Source organism: Saimiri boliviensis, chromosome 20 (genome assembly GCF_048565385.1).
Source record: "Saimiri boliviensis isolate mSaiBol1 chromosome 20, mSaiBol1.pri, whole genome shotgun sequence".
Lineage (NCBI taxonomy): Eukaryota > Metazoa > Chordata > Mammalia > Primates > Cebidae > Saimiri > Saimiri boliviensis.
Genome location: NC_133468.1, coordinates 30,529,235 through 30,544,279, shown reverse-complemented (window position 1 = coordinate 30,544,279; position 15,045 = coordinate 30,529,235). Strand labels below are relative to the sequence as shown.

General features: G+C 51.5%; 1 protein-coding gene across 2 annotated transcripts; it reads left to right on the top strand.

Annotated features, from left to right (window-relative positions):
- Nucleotides 1-6: 6 nt before the first annotated feature.
- PDAP1 (PDGFA associated protein 1) lies at nt 7-14,090 on the top strand. Of its 2 annotated transcripts, none has more exons than XM_074390443.1 (6): nt 7-269; nt 4,506-4,597; nt 5,918-6,025; nt 9,105-9,226; nt 11,476-11,627; nt 12,427-13,390. In XM_074390443.1, the coding sequence occupies exons 1-6, from the start codon at nt 257-259 to the stop codon at nt 12,585-12,587; spliced, it is 648 nt and encodes a 215-aa protein (XP_074246544.1). In that variant the 5' UTR covers nt 7-256; the 3' UTR covers nt 12,588-13,390. The 2 variants fall into 2 exon arrangements, with proteins under 2 accessions (XP_074246544.1, XP_003934280.3); XM_003934231.4 differs by lacking the exon at nt 12,427-13,390 and adding an exon at nt 13,397-14,090 and having other exon boundaries at nt 162-269.
- The last annotated feature ends 955 nt before the right edge of the window (nt 14,091-15,045 follow it).

The following is a 15,045-nucleotide window of genomic DNA, read 5'->3' as shown; positions in this document are numbered from 1 at the left end:
GGCCAGCAGGGCCACACGTCTTCCCGAACGGAGAGACTGGCGGTGCTGTTGCCCCGCAGCGCGCGGGCGAGTCTGGACTAAGGCGGGGCGCGAGACAGTCCGGCTCTGTGCAGAGGCCTCCCTGAGGTCCGGGTCCTTGCGGCGACAGCGGCGGCGGCCGCGGCGGGGACTGGGCCGGGCGGAAGAAGTCGAGCCCAAGGTATTTCCGGTTCCTGTGTCAGTTCGAGGCGCCGCCGCCGCCGCCGCCGGAGTCGCGATGCCTAAAGGAGGTGAGGGGCGGGCACGCGTCGCCCGCAGGCCTAGAGGGCCGGTGTAGGTCCGGCTCCCGCTATCCCCTCAGCCCATGGGCGTCTCTAGAACGGCACAGAGGGAGGTTGTCCGCACCGGCTGAGAGTCAGGGCTGGGCCTCGACGCCCAATTGTCCTGATGGGGAAACTGAGGACTGTGGTGGCCAAGAGGCACTCCTTTAGTGATCTGAGGAGTTTCGGAAGCTCTGGGTCCTCGCCGGCGTGAAAAGCCGGATCCAGGATGCGCTTCTCCGGGCCTAGGGGTTCTGGAATTTATCCCACTTTTAGCCTGGCTGGGGACTGAGTCACCGCGTCCCGCGCTTGTACCGGGCCTGCCTGCCTCTCGCGTAAAACGTGGGTCCTTTTTGGCTTCGGTTCAGCCAGGCCTGCCTACGGATACTTAAGGCGATGCCATGAGCCTTGCAGACCTGGCTTCGACTCTCCTGTTCGGTAGCGGCTCGGTGTGTTCGTTTGAGCTAGTCGCTTCACGTCTCCATTTTCTCATTTGCCAATGGGGGATTGTACCTACCTCATAGTCCTGTTGGGAGGCTTCAACTACGTGATCCAAGTGGACAGCGCAGTACAGTGCCAGGCAGTCGTTAAAGTGCCCAGTAAGCATTAACTATTCCTATTTTTAAGGCTTTGCTAGCTCTTGGCCTTCTAGGAAGGTCCATGACTGCCCAGTCCATTGTAGCCGGTCCTCTATCCTCTTTCCCCCTTTAAAATCGATAATCCCCAATTTTAATGCCAGTTATATCACTGTAATTCTGTGGCCCTGAGCAAGTTAACCTCTTCCTCATCTGAAACACCGGCCTAATCCTCAGCTTGGTGAATTGGGGATGGGGTGGTAAAATGATAGCGCTCACAGTGCCTGGGTACCTCCTGGCACAGAACAAATATGTTTGTATTGGTAGCTCTTGTGTTATGTTGGTTAATGCACTCGGCCCACAGAAACATCTGCCTGGAACGTTTTCAAACTTAAATAGCTTCCTGACTCCAGAGATAATTGGGCATTACAGAACAAAATGTGTTTAAACCTAGCTCTCTACTGATTTGTTCTGTGGCCGGAAAAACCTCTCTGCTATTGTTCCCCAGATCCCTTCATCTGTAAAAGGAGGTTGCTGAATGAGCCATCCTCTTTCCAAAATTTTACTTAAGGGCTACTTTGGGCAAAGGTTGGAGGTTACAATTAGAAAAGCCTCAATATGGGCCTGGCGTGGTGGCTCACGCCTGTAATCCTAGCACTTTGGGAGGCCGATGCAGGCAGATCATGAGGTCAGGATATCAAGACCATCCTGGCTAACACGGTGAAATCCTGTCTCTATTGAAAAATACGAAAATTAGCCTGTCATTGTGGCGGGCACCTGTAGGCCCAGCTACTCAGGGCACTGAGGCAGGAGAATTGCTTGAACCCGGGAGGCAGAGGTTGCAGTGAACCAAGATCGCACCACTGCACTCCAGCCTGGGCAAAGGGGGAGAGACTCCGTCTTAAAAAAAAAAAAAAAAAGAAAAAAGAAGGCCGGGCGCGGTGGCTCAAGCCTGTAATCCCAGCACTTTGGGAGGCCGAGGCGGGTGGATCACGAGGTCGAGAAATCGAGACCAACCTGGTCAACATGGTGAAACCCCGTCTCTACTAAAAATACAAAAAATTAGCTGGGCATGGTGGTGCGTGCCTGTAATCCCAGCTACTCAGGAGGCTGAGGCAGGAGAATTGCCTGAACCCAGGAGGCGGAGGTTGCGGTGAGCCGAGATCGCGCCATTGCACTCCAGCCTGGGTAACAAGAGCGAAACTCCGTCTAAAAAAAAAAAGAAAAAGGAAGAAAAGAAAACCTTATGTATGAATTCATAGTTAAATGGTCTTTGGGCTTGTGAAAAGTTTTTTTGGGCAGAAAAGGTTTATGTGTTCTTGGGTTAATTTGAAAACCACAGAAAAACATGAAGGTGTTAAAAGTATCAAACCCAAGAGCAAGTGACTAACTCTGATTTCCATCAGGTTAACTACAAAGCATTTTTTCAAGTCTTGAAGAGCCTATTATAAAAGTTACTGTGGGCCGGGCGCGGTGGCTCAAGCCTGTAATCCCAGCACTTTGGGAGGCTGAGGCGGGTGGATCACGAGGTCAAGAGATCGAGACCATCCTGGTCAACATGGTGAAACCCCGTCTCTACTAAAAATACTAAAAATTAGCTGGGCATGGTGGCGGGTGCCTGTAATCCCAGCTACTCAGGAGGCTGATGCAGGAGAATTGCCTGAACCCAGGAGGCGGAGGTTGTGGTGAGCCGAGATCGTGCCATTGCACTCCAGCCTGGGCAACAAGAGCGAAACTCCGTCTCAAAAAAAAAAAAAAAAAAAAAAGTTATTGTGGACCAAGCTAAGGTCAGGGTCCCATAAGCCAAGTATATAAGAGGAGAGCCTATGGCAACCAACTTTGAGTTGTTACTGTTGCCTGATGTATTAAGAGAGCAAGAAAAGGTATTGGATTTTTTCATGGCACACTTGCTCTCTCGCAATGGACTTTAATAAGTATAGACTTAGACACCCCTGGGAACCTAGGTAGTCATTAAAAATGGGTGTTGTGGTCTGTAGCAGCCCAATTACGGCTCTGCAGCTGCTGTAAGAAATCAGAGGAGGCCAGTATCTCTGCTACTGCCTCTGGAGTGCAAATCAACTCTGACTGATTACAGACTCTCTGTTCACAGAGACAGACTCTGGAAATCAGGTGGGCCTCACCTTCCCGGAGAGATACCGTGTGGAGGTGGGGCCATAGCCATCTCTGGATACTTGGGTACCAGCAGAGGGGAGTGCCACCCTGCTCTAAAACTGGCTGATGGCTTTAGCAAGGGTCAGTCTAGTGTCCCGTCTGAAGAGGGTCAGACTATAAAACTGATACTTTAATTGCTAGTCACATTTTTACTTTTTAGACTATGTAGTTAGGTTTGTTTTCAACTGTACTTTGTCAGTCATTTTTTAGTCTAAGCATAAAGTTTTTGCCTATGGGTATTTTTTTTCCCCTTAAGTATTCGTTTTGCCATACTACTAAGATGAACACAAAGTATTTTCGTGTATTTCTGATAGCTGCAGTAAATTGCTTATGTGCTCAGTGGTGGGTTCCACCCCCCCACCACCAAATACTAGATTAGAAGGAAAAGTAAGTCTGGATGATTGTAGATTCTCTGCTTACAGAAACAGACTTTGGAAATCAGGGTTTTTTTTTGTATTGTTTTGAGACAGAGTCTCACTCAATGGTCCAGGCTGGAGTATAGTGGTGTCATCTTGGCTCACTGCAACCTCTGCCTCCTGGATTCAAGCAGTTCTCCTGTCTCAGCCTCCCCAGTAGCTGGGATTCCAGGCATGTGCCACCATGCCCAGCTAATTTTTGTATTTTTAGTAGAGATGGGGTTTCACTGTGTTGATCAGGCTGGTCTTGAACTCCTGACCTCAAGTGATCTGCCTGATCTCAGCCTCCCAAAGTGCTGGGATTACAGGCGTGAGTCACTGTGCCCAGCCATTAGTGAACATTTTTGTAGTACTTATTCAATACCAGGCACTATTCCAGCCACTTTCTGTATATTGACTAATTATCTTTGTGACAACCCTGTGAGGTAGGGACACAGATGAGATGAAACTGAGACTGAGAGGTTAAATACCTGCCCATAGTCACCAAGCCAGTAAGGGTAGAACCTGGGAGTTGGACTCTAAATGTTGTGGAGGTCAGCACTCTGCTTTGGTCTAAGTCTCCTGGTCTATGAAATGGGACCAGCAATCACTCCTGTACCATAGGTTTGTTCTGAGGATCAAATGTGCCCCTGGCTGTCACATAACATTGCATAAAAAGCCCTTATAATGACAGCAGGGGTGTAAGTGGTACCTGTTTCTGTGGTTGCATCCGAGTCCGCTGTGTTTAGATTCTAAGGGACTAGGGGATGTAGCTAGTCACTGCCGTGTACCGTCCACTATGTCCTCCCCCCCAGTCTTCTGTGCAGCAGCCTTCATTTAGTACACAGTTCGGTGATGCATCATATGGTCATGAGTTGCTTCCTGTGTGCCTCTGAACACGTGAGGGTGGAGGAGGTGTCGGGTTTGGGTGGTGCCGAGTGAGGGGTAGATGAGGTCTCTGAGGCCTCTGATAAGAGCATTTCAAGCAGGACACAGCCCTCTGGGGGTCAGAGCAGTCAAGGCAGCTACCTTCCCCTCATCTTCTAAACTGCTGGTCTCTGCAGGGAGAAAGGGAGGCCATAAAGGCCGGGCGAGGCAGTATACGAGCCCTGAGGAGATCGATGCACAGCTGCAGGCTGAGAAGCAGAAGGCCAGGGTGAGTACATGCCTGTCCAGGCCACACCAGTGGCCCGGGGTGGTGCTCTGCCTCTTAGGCTCGCAGAGAGGCCAGGCAAGGACTACTCATTCTCAGGGATAGACTAGCACGTGGGCGTTGGGAGGGCAGTGAGTCCCAGGTATGAGTCTCAGAACAACCATTGACAGTCGGATCGTGTGTATCCTCTGAGTGGATAGGTTAGAAAGAACCGTGGTCACTCTGCAGCAGCCAACTTACTGGGGCTCTGTTCTTGGTCTTGTGCACCTGCTTTCTGGAGGCTCTCCCTCCCGCAGGCCCTGTCCATCCACAGCTTGAGCTTCCAGCACCCCTGCTTGTCTGCTGCAGCCACACAGGACGATTTGCCAGACTGCACACAGCTTGTGCCCTGCCTTCCCACACCCAAGGCAGCAACAGCGTGCTCTCCATCCCTGGAGACATTGTTTAGCCTCCCCTCCTCTGTGACTCGTGCCTCACCTCCAGCCAGAGCTGATTGAGTAGTTCCCTCTCCTCTGCTCCCACAGTACATTGTCCAGGCCACTGTTAAGAAATAGAATACGTTCCCCTCATTATCGGCATCTTGATCCCTACCACATCATTAGATCAATGCCTGGCTCAAGGGCCCTAAGGGAGCAGTCAGAGCCAGATAGATGCACAGCTGTGACATGCCCCAGGAGCCTCAAGAATGGAAAGGCCACATCTAGCTGGGGTCTCTGGGAGGGGTCCCTGGAGGAGCTGGCAGCTGAGCAGGACCTGGAGAATGTGTGGGCAAGTGCCAAGAGGTGAAGGACATGAGGTTTCTGTAAGGGATTTTGTTGGTGGGAAGGCAGAAAAGGTGGTGGGAAGCGGCTTTCTGAGGTGGTGTTCTGGGAAGCTGGTACAGGGTGTCACATGCATGGGTGGGTCAGGGCGGCTGGCCTGCCATGGAGTGGGAGTAGAGAGTGGGGAGGACTCTGGGAATCCCAGCATGATGGTTTTCAGCATGGTGGCCGAGCCCTCCTGACCCCAGGAGATAAGCTTCTCACCCTGGCTGCTTATGTGGCTGGGTTAGGAAGGCGGGCAGGGCCCTCTGTGGCTGTGTGAGGGGCTTGCTGGACTATGGGAATGGCCTCCAAGCTGTGGTGCTGAGTGCATAGGCTGCCTGTGTCTTGTCCACGTCCCACTCCCTGGGGGCTAGGGTCACAGTAGGACCCTTGTCATCCTTGGTTCCAGCCTTCCAGAGGCTTGATTTCTCAAGGTCCACAGCCTGGGGGTGATGGGGGTCACAGTTTTGGGGATTTGTTTTGCATTTTTGATTCTGCAGGTTGTCCATTTCTGAAACAGGAAGAAGAGGAGCAAAAAGAAGGTGGAGATGGGGCTACAGGTGACCCCAAAAAGGAGAAGAAATCTCTAGATTCAGATGATAGTGAGGATGAAGAAGATGACTATCAGGTACTGAGTCTTTTGGGGGACTGGTCTTATTTATTCAACAAACAAATATTGATTGAGTGACCGTTTAGTACCAGTCCCAACAGTAGATGCAGATGACGTCCTTGCTCTTGAGGGTTTAGACTCCAACGGGAAGATACAGACAATAAAGAAGTAAATAGACAGTACTGTTTCTTTTTTTTTTTTCTTTTTGAGACGGAGTCTTGCTCTGTCACCCAGGCTGGAGTATAGTATTGTTATCTCAAGCTCAGCTCACTGCAACTTCTGCCTCCCAGGTTTCAGCGATTCTCCTGCCTCAGCCTCCCAAGTAGCTGGGATTACAAGCATGTGTTACCACGCCTGGCTTATTTTTGTATTTTTTTTTTTTTTTTTTTTTTGAGGTGGCGTCTTGCTCTGTCGCCAGGCTGGAGTTCAGTGGCACAATCTTGGCTCACTGCAACCTCTGCCTCCTGGGTTCAAGCGATTCTTCCGCCTAGCCTCCTGAGTAGCTGGGACCACAGGCGCGTGCTACCACACCCGGCTAATTTTTATATTTTTAGTAGAGACAGGGTTTCACCATGTTGGACAGGATGGTCTCGATCTCTTGACCTCGTGATCTGCCCGCCTCAGCCTCCCAAAGTGCTGGGATTACAGGCATGAGCCACTGCGCCCAGCCTTTGTATTTTTAGTAGAGATGAGGTTTAACCATGTTGGCAGGGCTGGTCTTGAACTCCTGACCTCGTGATTTACCCTCCTTGGCCTCCCAAATGCTGGGATTACAGGCATGAACTACCATGCCTGGCCAGACAGTACTGTTTCAAGTGATGAGAAGTGTTACTAACAAAACAGACTGTGATTGAGGGGACTTGGGAAAGTGTTGCGGTGATGAGGCGACGTATACACTGAGATCTGAAAAACAAAGCACAGCCAACTATGTGAAAATTGGTGTGCAGAGCAGTTGAGAAACAGATTAGCAAGTACAAAGATCCTGGGGTGGGAATAAGCTTGGCATGTTCAAGGACCAGAAAGGGGCCAGTGTAGCTGTGACTTAGTGGATAAGAAGTGGAGTAGACCAGATGCAGGAGGAGAGATTGGCAAGGGCACCTGCTGTGTAGCTGTTGAAGGTGTTGGGGTTTCTTTCCTTTTTTTTTTGAGACAAGGTCTTACTCTGTCACCCAGGCTGGAATGGCAGTGAAGCACTCATGGCTCACCGCAGCCTCAGCCTCCCAGGTAGCTGAGACCAAAGGCACATGCCACCACACTCAGCTAATTTAAAAATTTTTTGAGAGATGGGGGTCTCATTATATTGCCCAGGCTGGTCTCAAACTCCTGGGCTCAAGTAATCCTCCCACTTCAGCCCCCCGAGGTGTTGAGATTGCAGGATGAGCCACCATGCCTGGTGTGGGGTTTCTTTATGGTTGATAGTGGCATCTCGGGAAGGCCTTGAAGTGAGAGAGAGGTATGACCAGATACGGTTTTATTTTATCTTATTTTTGAGATGGAGTCTTGCTGTATCACCAGGCTGGAGTGCAGTGGCATGATCTTGGCTCACTGCAACCTCTGCCTGCTGGGTTCAAGTGATTCTCCTGCCTCAGCCTCCCTAGTAGCTAGGATTACAGGTGCCTGTCACCACGCCCAGCTAATTTTTGTATTATTAGTAGAAACGGGGTTTCACCATGTTGGCCAGGATGGTCTCAATCTCCTGACCTTGTGATCTGCCCGCCTTGGCCTCCAAAATGCTGGGATTACAAGTGTGAGCCACCATGCCTGGCCTTTATTTATTTGTGGGTTTTTTTTTTTTTTTTTTTTTTTTTTTTTTTTTTGAGACAGAGTCTACTTCTGTCACCAGGCTCCAGGCTGGAGTGCAGTGGTGCAATCTCGGCTCACTGCAACTTTTGCCTCGCGGATTCAAGCAATTCTCCTGCCTCAGCCTCCCAAGTAGCTGGGACTACAGGCACACGCCACCATGCCCAGCTAATTTGCATATTTTTATAGTAGAGACGAGTTTCACCATGTTGACCAGCATGGTCTCGATCTCTTGACCTCATGATCTGCCTGCCTCAGCTTCCCAGAGTGCTGGGATTACAGGTGTGAGCCATTGCGCCTGGCCCAGATATGCTTTTAAAAGGTTATTTTGGCTTCTCTGTGGAGAGTGAATGATAGGGTGTTTATAGAGTAAGAGTAGTGTTCAGGTCTGAAATCATGGTTTGCCCTAGGGTGGCGACAATGGCAGTGGAGAAGAGTGGACAGATTTAAGCCATATTTGGGGGTTGCTGAAGGAAGGAGGAATCAAGGATATGCTTAGGATTGCAGCGAGGGTCGGATTAGGTAAGGATGAATCTCGAGTTCTTAGACGTGTTAAGTTTGCAGTGCCAGGCATCCGAGTGGAAGAGTAACTGCAGCTGGTTTGGGTGTAGGTGTTTGGAGGGAGCTTTGTGGAGTGGAGCTGTCTCCCTACTCCCTTAAGGAGAATTGATGGAATTGACAAGGGCTGAAACTTTGACCAAACCTGCTGCATTGAGAACACACTTGTTGCTTCTGGAAGTTCCCCAGGGGAGGTGGAAGGTGCAGGTTCCAGGTTCTTGGGCCAGTTCCCCAAACCTTTAGAGTCTGATTCAGTGGCTCATTCTCGAGTTACACGTCCAGTCCATCAGCTGAGGTGGGTGGGAATTGGAATTGGTTGTGACAACACATACTTGGCTCACCCTGCATGAGGATTCCAGCCCAGCACTTCTTGCAGGAAGAATCAGGCATGGGATTCCATGGAAAACTGCTTTTGGAAGCTGAGCTCGAAGTGGGAGAGTAGTGCTGTGTGAGTGCTTGCGAGCTGATGTAGGGTGCACCTCTCATCTACCACCTACTTTCTGGTTGACCTTGGGCAAATTATTGGACCCTGAGCAACCATTCTGTGGGCTCTTCCCAGGCTGGTACAGATGCTCCGGAGAGCTGTCCCCACTGTGAGACTTGGGCTGAGCACTGTGTGGACTAGGGGTGGAGCAGGAGTTTGTCCCCATCCAGCTGGGCTGTTGAGAGATGGTGGGAGTGGCCCTCAGGGGCTCCACAGAACCTGAATTCCAACAACCAGCTTCTCGCCCTGTTCTAGCAAAAGCGCAAAGGCGTTGAAGGGCTCATTGACATCGAGAACCCCAACCGAGTGGCACAGACAACCAAAAAGGTCACACAACTGGATCTGGATGGGCCAAAGGAGCTTTCGAGGAGAGAACGGTAACATCACCGGCTGAGCCTGGTGACCCAGGGAACACAGGCTAGCAGTTGGCCTGTGGGATGTGGAGGTCCCCAGTTGGCTGGGGGCTGTAGCTATGTTTATTTCTGTCTCATTCCCCAAAGGCCCTCCAGTAGCCTTTAAAAATCCACACAGAATTTGTTTTCACCAATTGGTACAGGATACCAGGGTTTAGGACCACAGGCTCAGACCTGAGCATTGCACTTGAGCCAATGGCCCAGGATACAGAGGGTTGCCCTCCATTGCCCTCTCCAGAGCACCACACCCCAAGGAGACCTCCCTTACCCCACTGATCTGACCATTCCTGACCTGCATCCATTCGTAGTATCATGGCCATGGGGACTGGAAGGGGGCTGTGAGCCTGTGCCGGCCAGAGGCAGTCCAGCCCAGCACAGGGAGATTATGCCTGGCTCAGCTGGCTGCCCTGCGTCTCTACAAGTCCCTTGTGAAAATGAAGCTGCAAATACCTTCCTCAAGAGTTGTATGAGGATCAAGAGCAAATACTGAAGTGCCTGGCACAGGATCAGTCCTTGACTGGTGCCCTGACTTTTGGCGGTGACCAGGTGACCTCAAGAGCCTTACAAGATGTGGAAGCCTGCTGGTTTCTCTCTTGACTGGACATTTAGGATGATGGCTGAGGGGTGTGTCTATGAAACCCTCAAGGGGATGGCCGTGAGCTTGGGTGTGACTGCAGCTGCTAAGGACCCTTCTGTTCCCCTTCAGTAGTTCCCTCTCTGCGTTGACTTCAGAAACCCAGCAACCTGGGTATTCTGCCACTTGGCAGCTGTGCAGTCTTCAAGAAGGCTGTGCCCAGCCGGGCACGGTGGCTCACGCCTGTAATCCCAGCACTTTGGGAGGCTGAGGCGGGTGGATCACAAGGTCAGGAGTTCAAGACCAGCCTGGCCAAAATGTTGAAACCCCATCTCTACTAAAAATACAAAAATTAAAACAAACAAACAAAAAACAAAAATTAGCTGGACGCAATGGCACGTGCCTGTAATCCCAGCTACTCAGGAGGCTGAGGCAGGAGAATTGCTTGAACCTGGGAGGCAGAGGTTGCAGTGAGCCGACATCAAGCCATTGCACTCCAGCCTGGGTAACAGAGTGAGACTCGGTCTCAAAAAAAAAAAGAAGGCTGTGCCCTTTCTGGTTTCCAGTAAAAGGGCTCCTGTTGCTCCCTCTGCCCTTTGCGGTTGCAGAGGTCCCCTGCCTAGCACTTTGCTTAAACTGAAGGGCCCTGCAGAGCCTTTGGGCTGGGATCTGCAGGTCATCAGGTGTTATCTCCTCATCTCTGTAGCGAATGTCTTGTTGACCCTCACCACTAACTCTTAGCTAGGGGGTTTATTACTGACACCTCTGTCCCATGGGAGTCCAGCGATTACTCCCACACCCCTACTGATAGGTGCTGCCCCCTTGTGGGACAGCACTGTGCACATCTGAGCTGCTGTAAGAATGGGCCATGTGGTGTTGAACTGAGCCTGGGAGTGTCTGTTTCTCACTGTGGTCCTCATCCTATGCCCTGTGGCTGATTCCTCCACTTCTTCATTCCTTTTCTTTTTTATTTGTATTTTTTAGAGAGAGGATTTCACTGTCACCCAAGCTGGAGTACAGTGGTGCAGTCAGAGCTCACTGCAGCCTTGAAACCCTGGGCTCAAGCAATCCTCGTGCCTCAGCCTCCCAAGTAGCTGGGACTACAGATATGTGCCACCACACCCAACTAATTTTTAAATTTTCTCTTTTGTACAGATAGAGTCTTGCTATATTGCCCAGGCAGGTCTCAAAGTTCTAGCCTCAAGTGATCCTCCTGTTTTAGCTTCCCAGAGTGCTGGGATTACTGCGTCCGGCCCTTCATTCCTTGTAGGATGTGGGCCCCAGTGCTTTAATCCTCCTGGTCATCTTCTCTGGAACACACTCCCCCTTTTTTCTGTGGCCACCAGAGCCTTATCATGAATCCCTCAGGCATCCTCCCCTCCCTGCTGTAATCGGACATTATCCTCTCTTCTGCTGAGGCTTTCTGGAGGTCACAGATGTTTCCTCCCAGGGCCTTTTCCTCCTGCTCACTTTCTGGGTGAACATCTATCAAGCAGGGGGTTCATGGAGCGAAGGACTCACAGCCAGAGCACCCTGTCCACCTTGGCCCTAGGCCGAATTCTTGGCCTTTATTCTGTCTCCCGTCCATTTTGGCAAAAAGTGGGAAAGACATCCCTCTGACACCATTTTATCCACACAGAGAAGAGATTGAGAAGCAGAAGGCAAAAGAGCGTTACATGAAAATGCACTTGGCCGGGAAGACAGAGCAAGCCAAGGCAGACCTGGCCCGGCTGGCCATCATCCGGAAACAGCGGGAAGAAGCTGCCAGGAAGAAGGAGGAGGAAAGGAAAGGTAAGGGCCAGGCTGTGCATGCAGGGACATTCCCCAACTCTGGTTCTGGGCCAGCTACCAAGCCCTGAACTCGTTCCCTGTCCGCGAGGTGATGATGAAGTGAGAGTGACTGCTGCCTAGGAGGTCATTCAGGAGAGGCCCACCCTCTGTGTGCCCGCCACTTCCCGGGGAACCGGGAGAGTCCAGCAGCAGAGTAAGATGTGGGTTGCAGTCTCAGCAGAGCACCATCCACAGTAGGTAGATAGTTACTACTCCCAACAGCGGGAGGTCACAGGAAACCATGCCCCTAGTACAGACCTTGCCTGAGACTCACAGGTCCCACCAAAGTGTCTGGTGCCTTGGGAACCTGGGAGTGCTGCCTGAGGTCACTGCTCTCCATCTGCAGGGCTTGGGAGGGCGAGCTGGATACACAGCAGTGCAGACCAGCATGACATCTAGCCTAGGCATCCCTCTTCCTGTGCCCTCCCTCCAGGCAGGCCAGAGGTGGTGGAGGTTCCTCTAGGCCAGGGTGGCTATGGGAGTTGTTGGTCCAGTTTATAGGAGCATTTGACTTGCAACCTTCCATTTCCCAGGGGTCTGTGAGAACCCCAATATGCCCATCTGTCCTGCCTCCCCAGACGATGAGGAAGTGGGCCTGGAAAGGGGAGAGCAATTGCTCAGGGACATTGTCACCTGCACCAGAAATCCAGTGATCTGGATCCAGTGACTTCCCATTCAACCCTGCTTCACAAACCCCCAGCAGGAAAGGACTTCACATGTAACTGTTGGGAATGTTTAGATTTTTTTTTTTTTTTTTTAGATGGAGTCTTGCTCTTAATGCCCAGGCTGGAGTGCAGTGGCATGATGTCGGTTCACTGCAACCTCTGCCTCTGGGGTTCAAGCGATTCTCCTGCCTCAGTCTCCCCAGTATCTGGGGCTACAGGTGTGTACCACCATTGCTGGCTAATTTTGTATTTTTAGTAGAGACGGGGTTTCCCCATGTTGGTCAAGCAGGTCTCCAGCTCTTGACCTCAGGTGATCTGCTCGTCTCAGCCTTCCAAAGTGCTGGGATTACAGACATGAGCTATCATGCTTGGCCAGAATGTTTAGATATTAGACTTAAGAACCCATGGATGGAGGTTAGAATTACAGGGTTCTAGGCCAGGCTTGGTGGCTCATACCTGTAATCCCAGCACTTTGGGAGGCCAAGGCAGGCGAATGGCCAACATGGTGAAACCCCGTCTCTACTAAAAATAAAAAAATTAGCTGGGCATGGTAGCATGTGCCTGTTTCTCATTGTGGTCCTCATTGTAGTAGCCTCTAATCCCAGCTACTCGGGAGGCTGAGGCAGGAGAATCATTTGAACCGGGAAGTGGAGGTTGCAGTGAGCTGAGATCGCGCTGCCAAGATCACACCACTACACTCCAGCCCAAGCGACAGTGCCAGATTCCATCTCAAAAAAAAAAAAAAAAAAAGGAATTACAGGGTTCTGGGAGATGGGGTGAGAATTTTCCATTTGCCCCCTGGAGTATGTGTTGGTGGGGTTTTGTCGAGGGACAGCATTGCATAAGGTGCTCCTGGCCACTGAAACATGTTGGGAATGTCTGGGGCCTGGGGTCATAGCTGCAGCAGAAATCGTCTCCTGCGCCTCGGTCCTTCCTGGATCCCTTCTTTGTTGCTCAGAATGTTTTCTGTGGCCTTTCAGACCTAAAGGTCTAGGGTTCTGGTGCATGTGTTGGGAGTGGGGGTTGCTTTGTTCTAACCCCTGCCCTTCTCCTCCCACTCCTCAGCAAAAGATGATGCCACATTGTCAGGAAAAAGAATGCAGTCACTCTCCCTGAATAAGTAAATGCGAGATGCCGGGGACCTGGGCCACACTGCCAGGACCTCTGCTGCGTCTCACCTACCCTGTGCCCTGGCGCCACTGCAACAGCCCCTCACGGCCAGGAGTCCCCCACGGCCTGGGGCCTCTTCTTCATCTTGGCACAGCAATTGTCTGGGGAGATGGGGGGGCTGAGGGAGGGGCAAGCTGCTATCTTTGGGACAGAAAGATGCAGGACAGCATTTCATATGTAACCATTTGAATGTTTTCGCTGTTTTTAGAATTCAGAGCCCTTGCTGGGGGGTGCCTGGGAGATGGGGTATGAAGAGCTTTCCTTTGTCTGGTAGATAGCATGGAATGGGGTGGTTGTGCCAGGAGGCAGCTGCTGATGGGTTTGCTACAACCAGCCCGGACTGTGTTGCCTGGGTGCTCATTCAAAGAGGGGCTGTCATCTGGGAGCTTGTGCCCCTGGGTCCTTAAGGGTCATGGCTTGTCTGCCCTTCCCACCCAGCTCCTATCCACCTGGCCAGGGCCAGTGCCCATTTTTAACCCTACCCATTGATCATTTCAAGAAACCTCTGTTTACTGTGCAGCACCCAGGCAAAACACGCTCCACAAATTCAACTTGTATATTTGGCAGATTAAACTTGACATTATCGTAATCTTTGTTTTGTAATCCATCCTTTGGCTCCTGTGCCCAAGCCATTTTTACCCAGCAGGGTACGGTGCCATGCTAAGGTACATGCACCTGACAGGGTTTAGGACATCTACCTACCTGAGGTATAAGATCTGTCAGGCAGCACTGAGGACAGTGCGGGGACTGGAACCCAGGATCAGGGCTGGAAGAGACCTTAGATACCACAGCCTGCCCCCTGCCCTCCTTTAGCCAAGTCGGGATCTTGGGTCTCAGCAGCCAGAGACCCTTCCAGGCCACAGCAGGCTGAAGCAGCACCAGGATCTCGGCCTGGCCTGCAGGTGACCCCTGGGGGTAACAGCCTCGGAGTTCTGTACCAGAGGAAGCCACCCAAGAGCTGGTACCCAGCGGTGGCTGCACTTCCTTCAATCCTCTGTGGTAGGGACTGATAGTGGGGAAACTGAGGTTTAGGAGTGGCCTGCCTGTGGATTCAGACCAGTGAAAGGTGACCCCTTAGCACCTGTCTGCCCCGTACCCTGTGAACAGCAGTATTTTTTATGCATGGTCCCGAGAGGCCAGGGGCTCTATTGCTGATGTAACTGGGTGCCAGGTAGGAGTAGAGGTACTACTTACTTTGGGCAGCCCCCCCACCCTAAGGTAGAGCACATAGAGGGAACTTCACTAAACATGGCCTCAGGCCAGCCATTCCCACGGACCTCCTCCTTCTAGAACGTGTCACAAGACACCTACCTTATGGCTACCCTGTCTCAGAGCCAAAATAATTTAGTATAGAGCCTCTCCCAGCAACCCCCACCATACTTGTGTGCTTGACCGTGTTGGAGTCGACAGCACAAGGAGCCCTGGGGGGATGCCACAGCTGCCAGTATCTGCCTCACCCTGACCTCCAAGCCCTTGGCCTGCTGAAGAAAACCTCCAATGCTGACCCCCAAGGAGCAGGAATCACCTCAAGGGTATTACCAAAG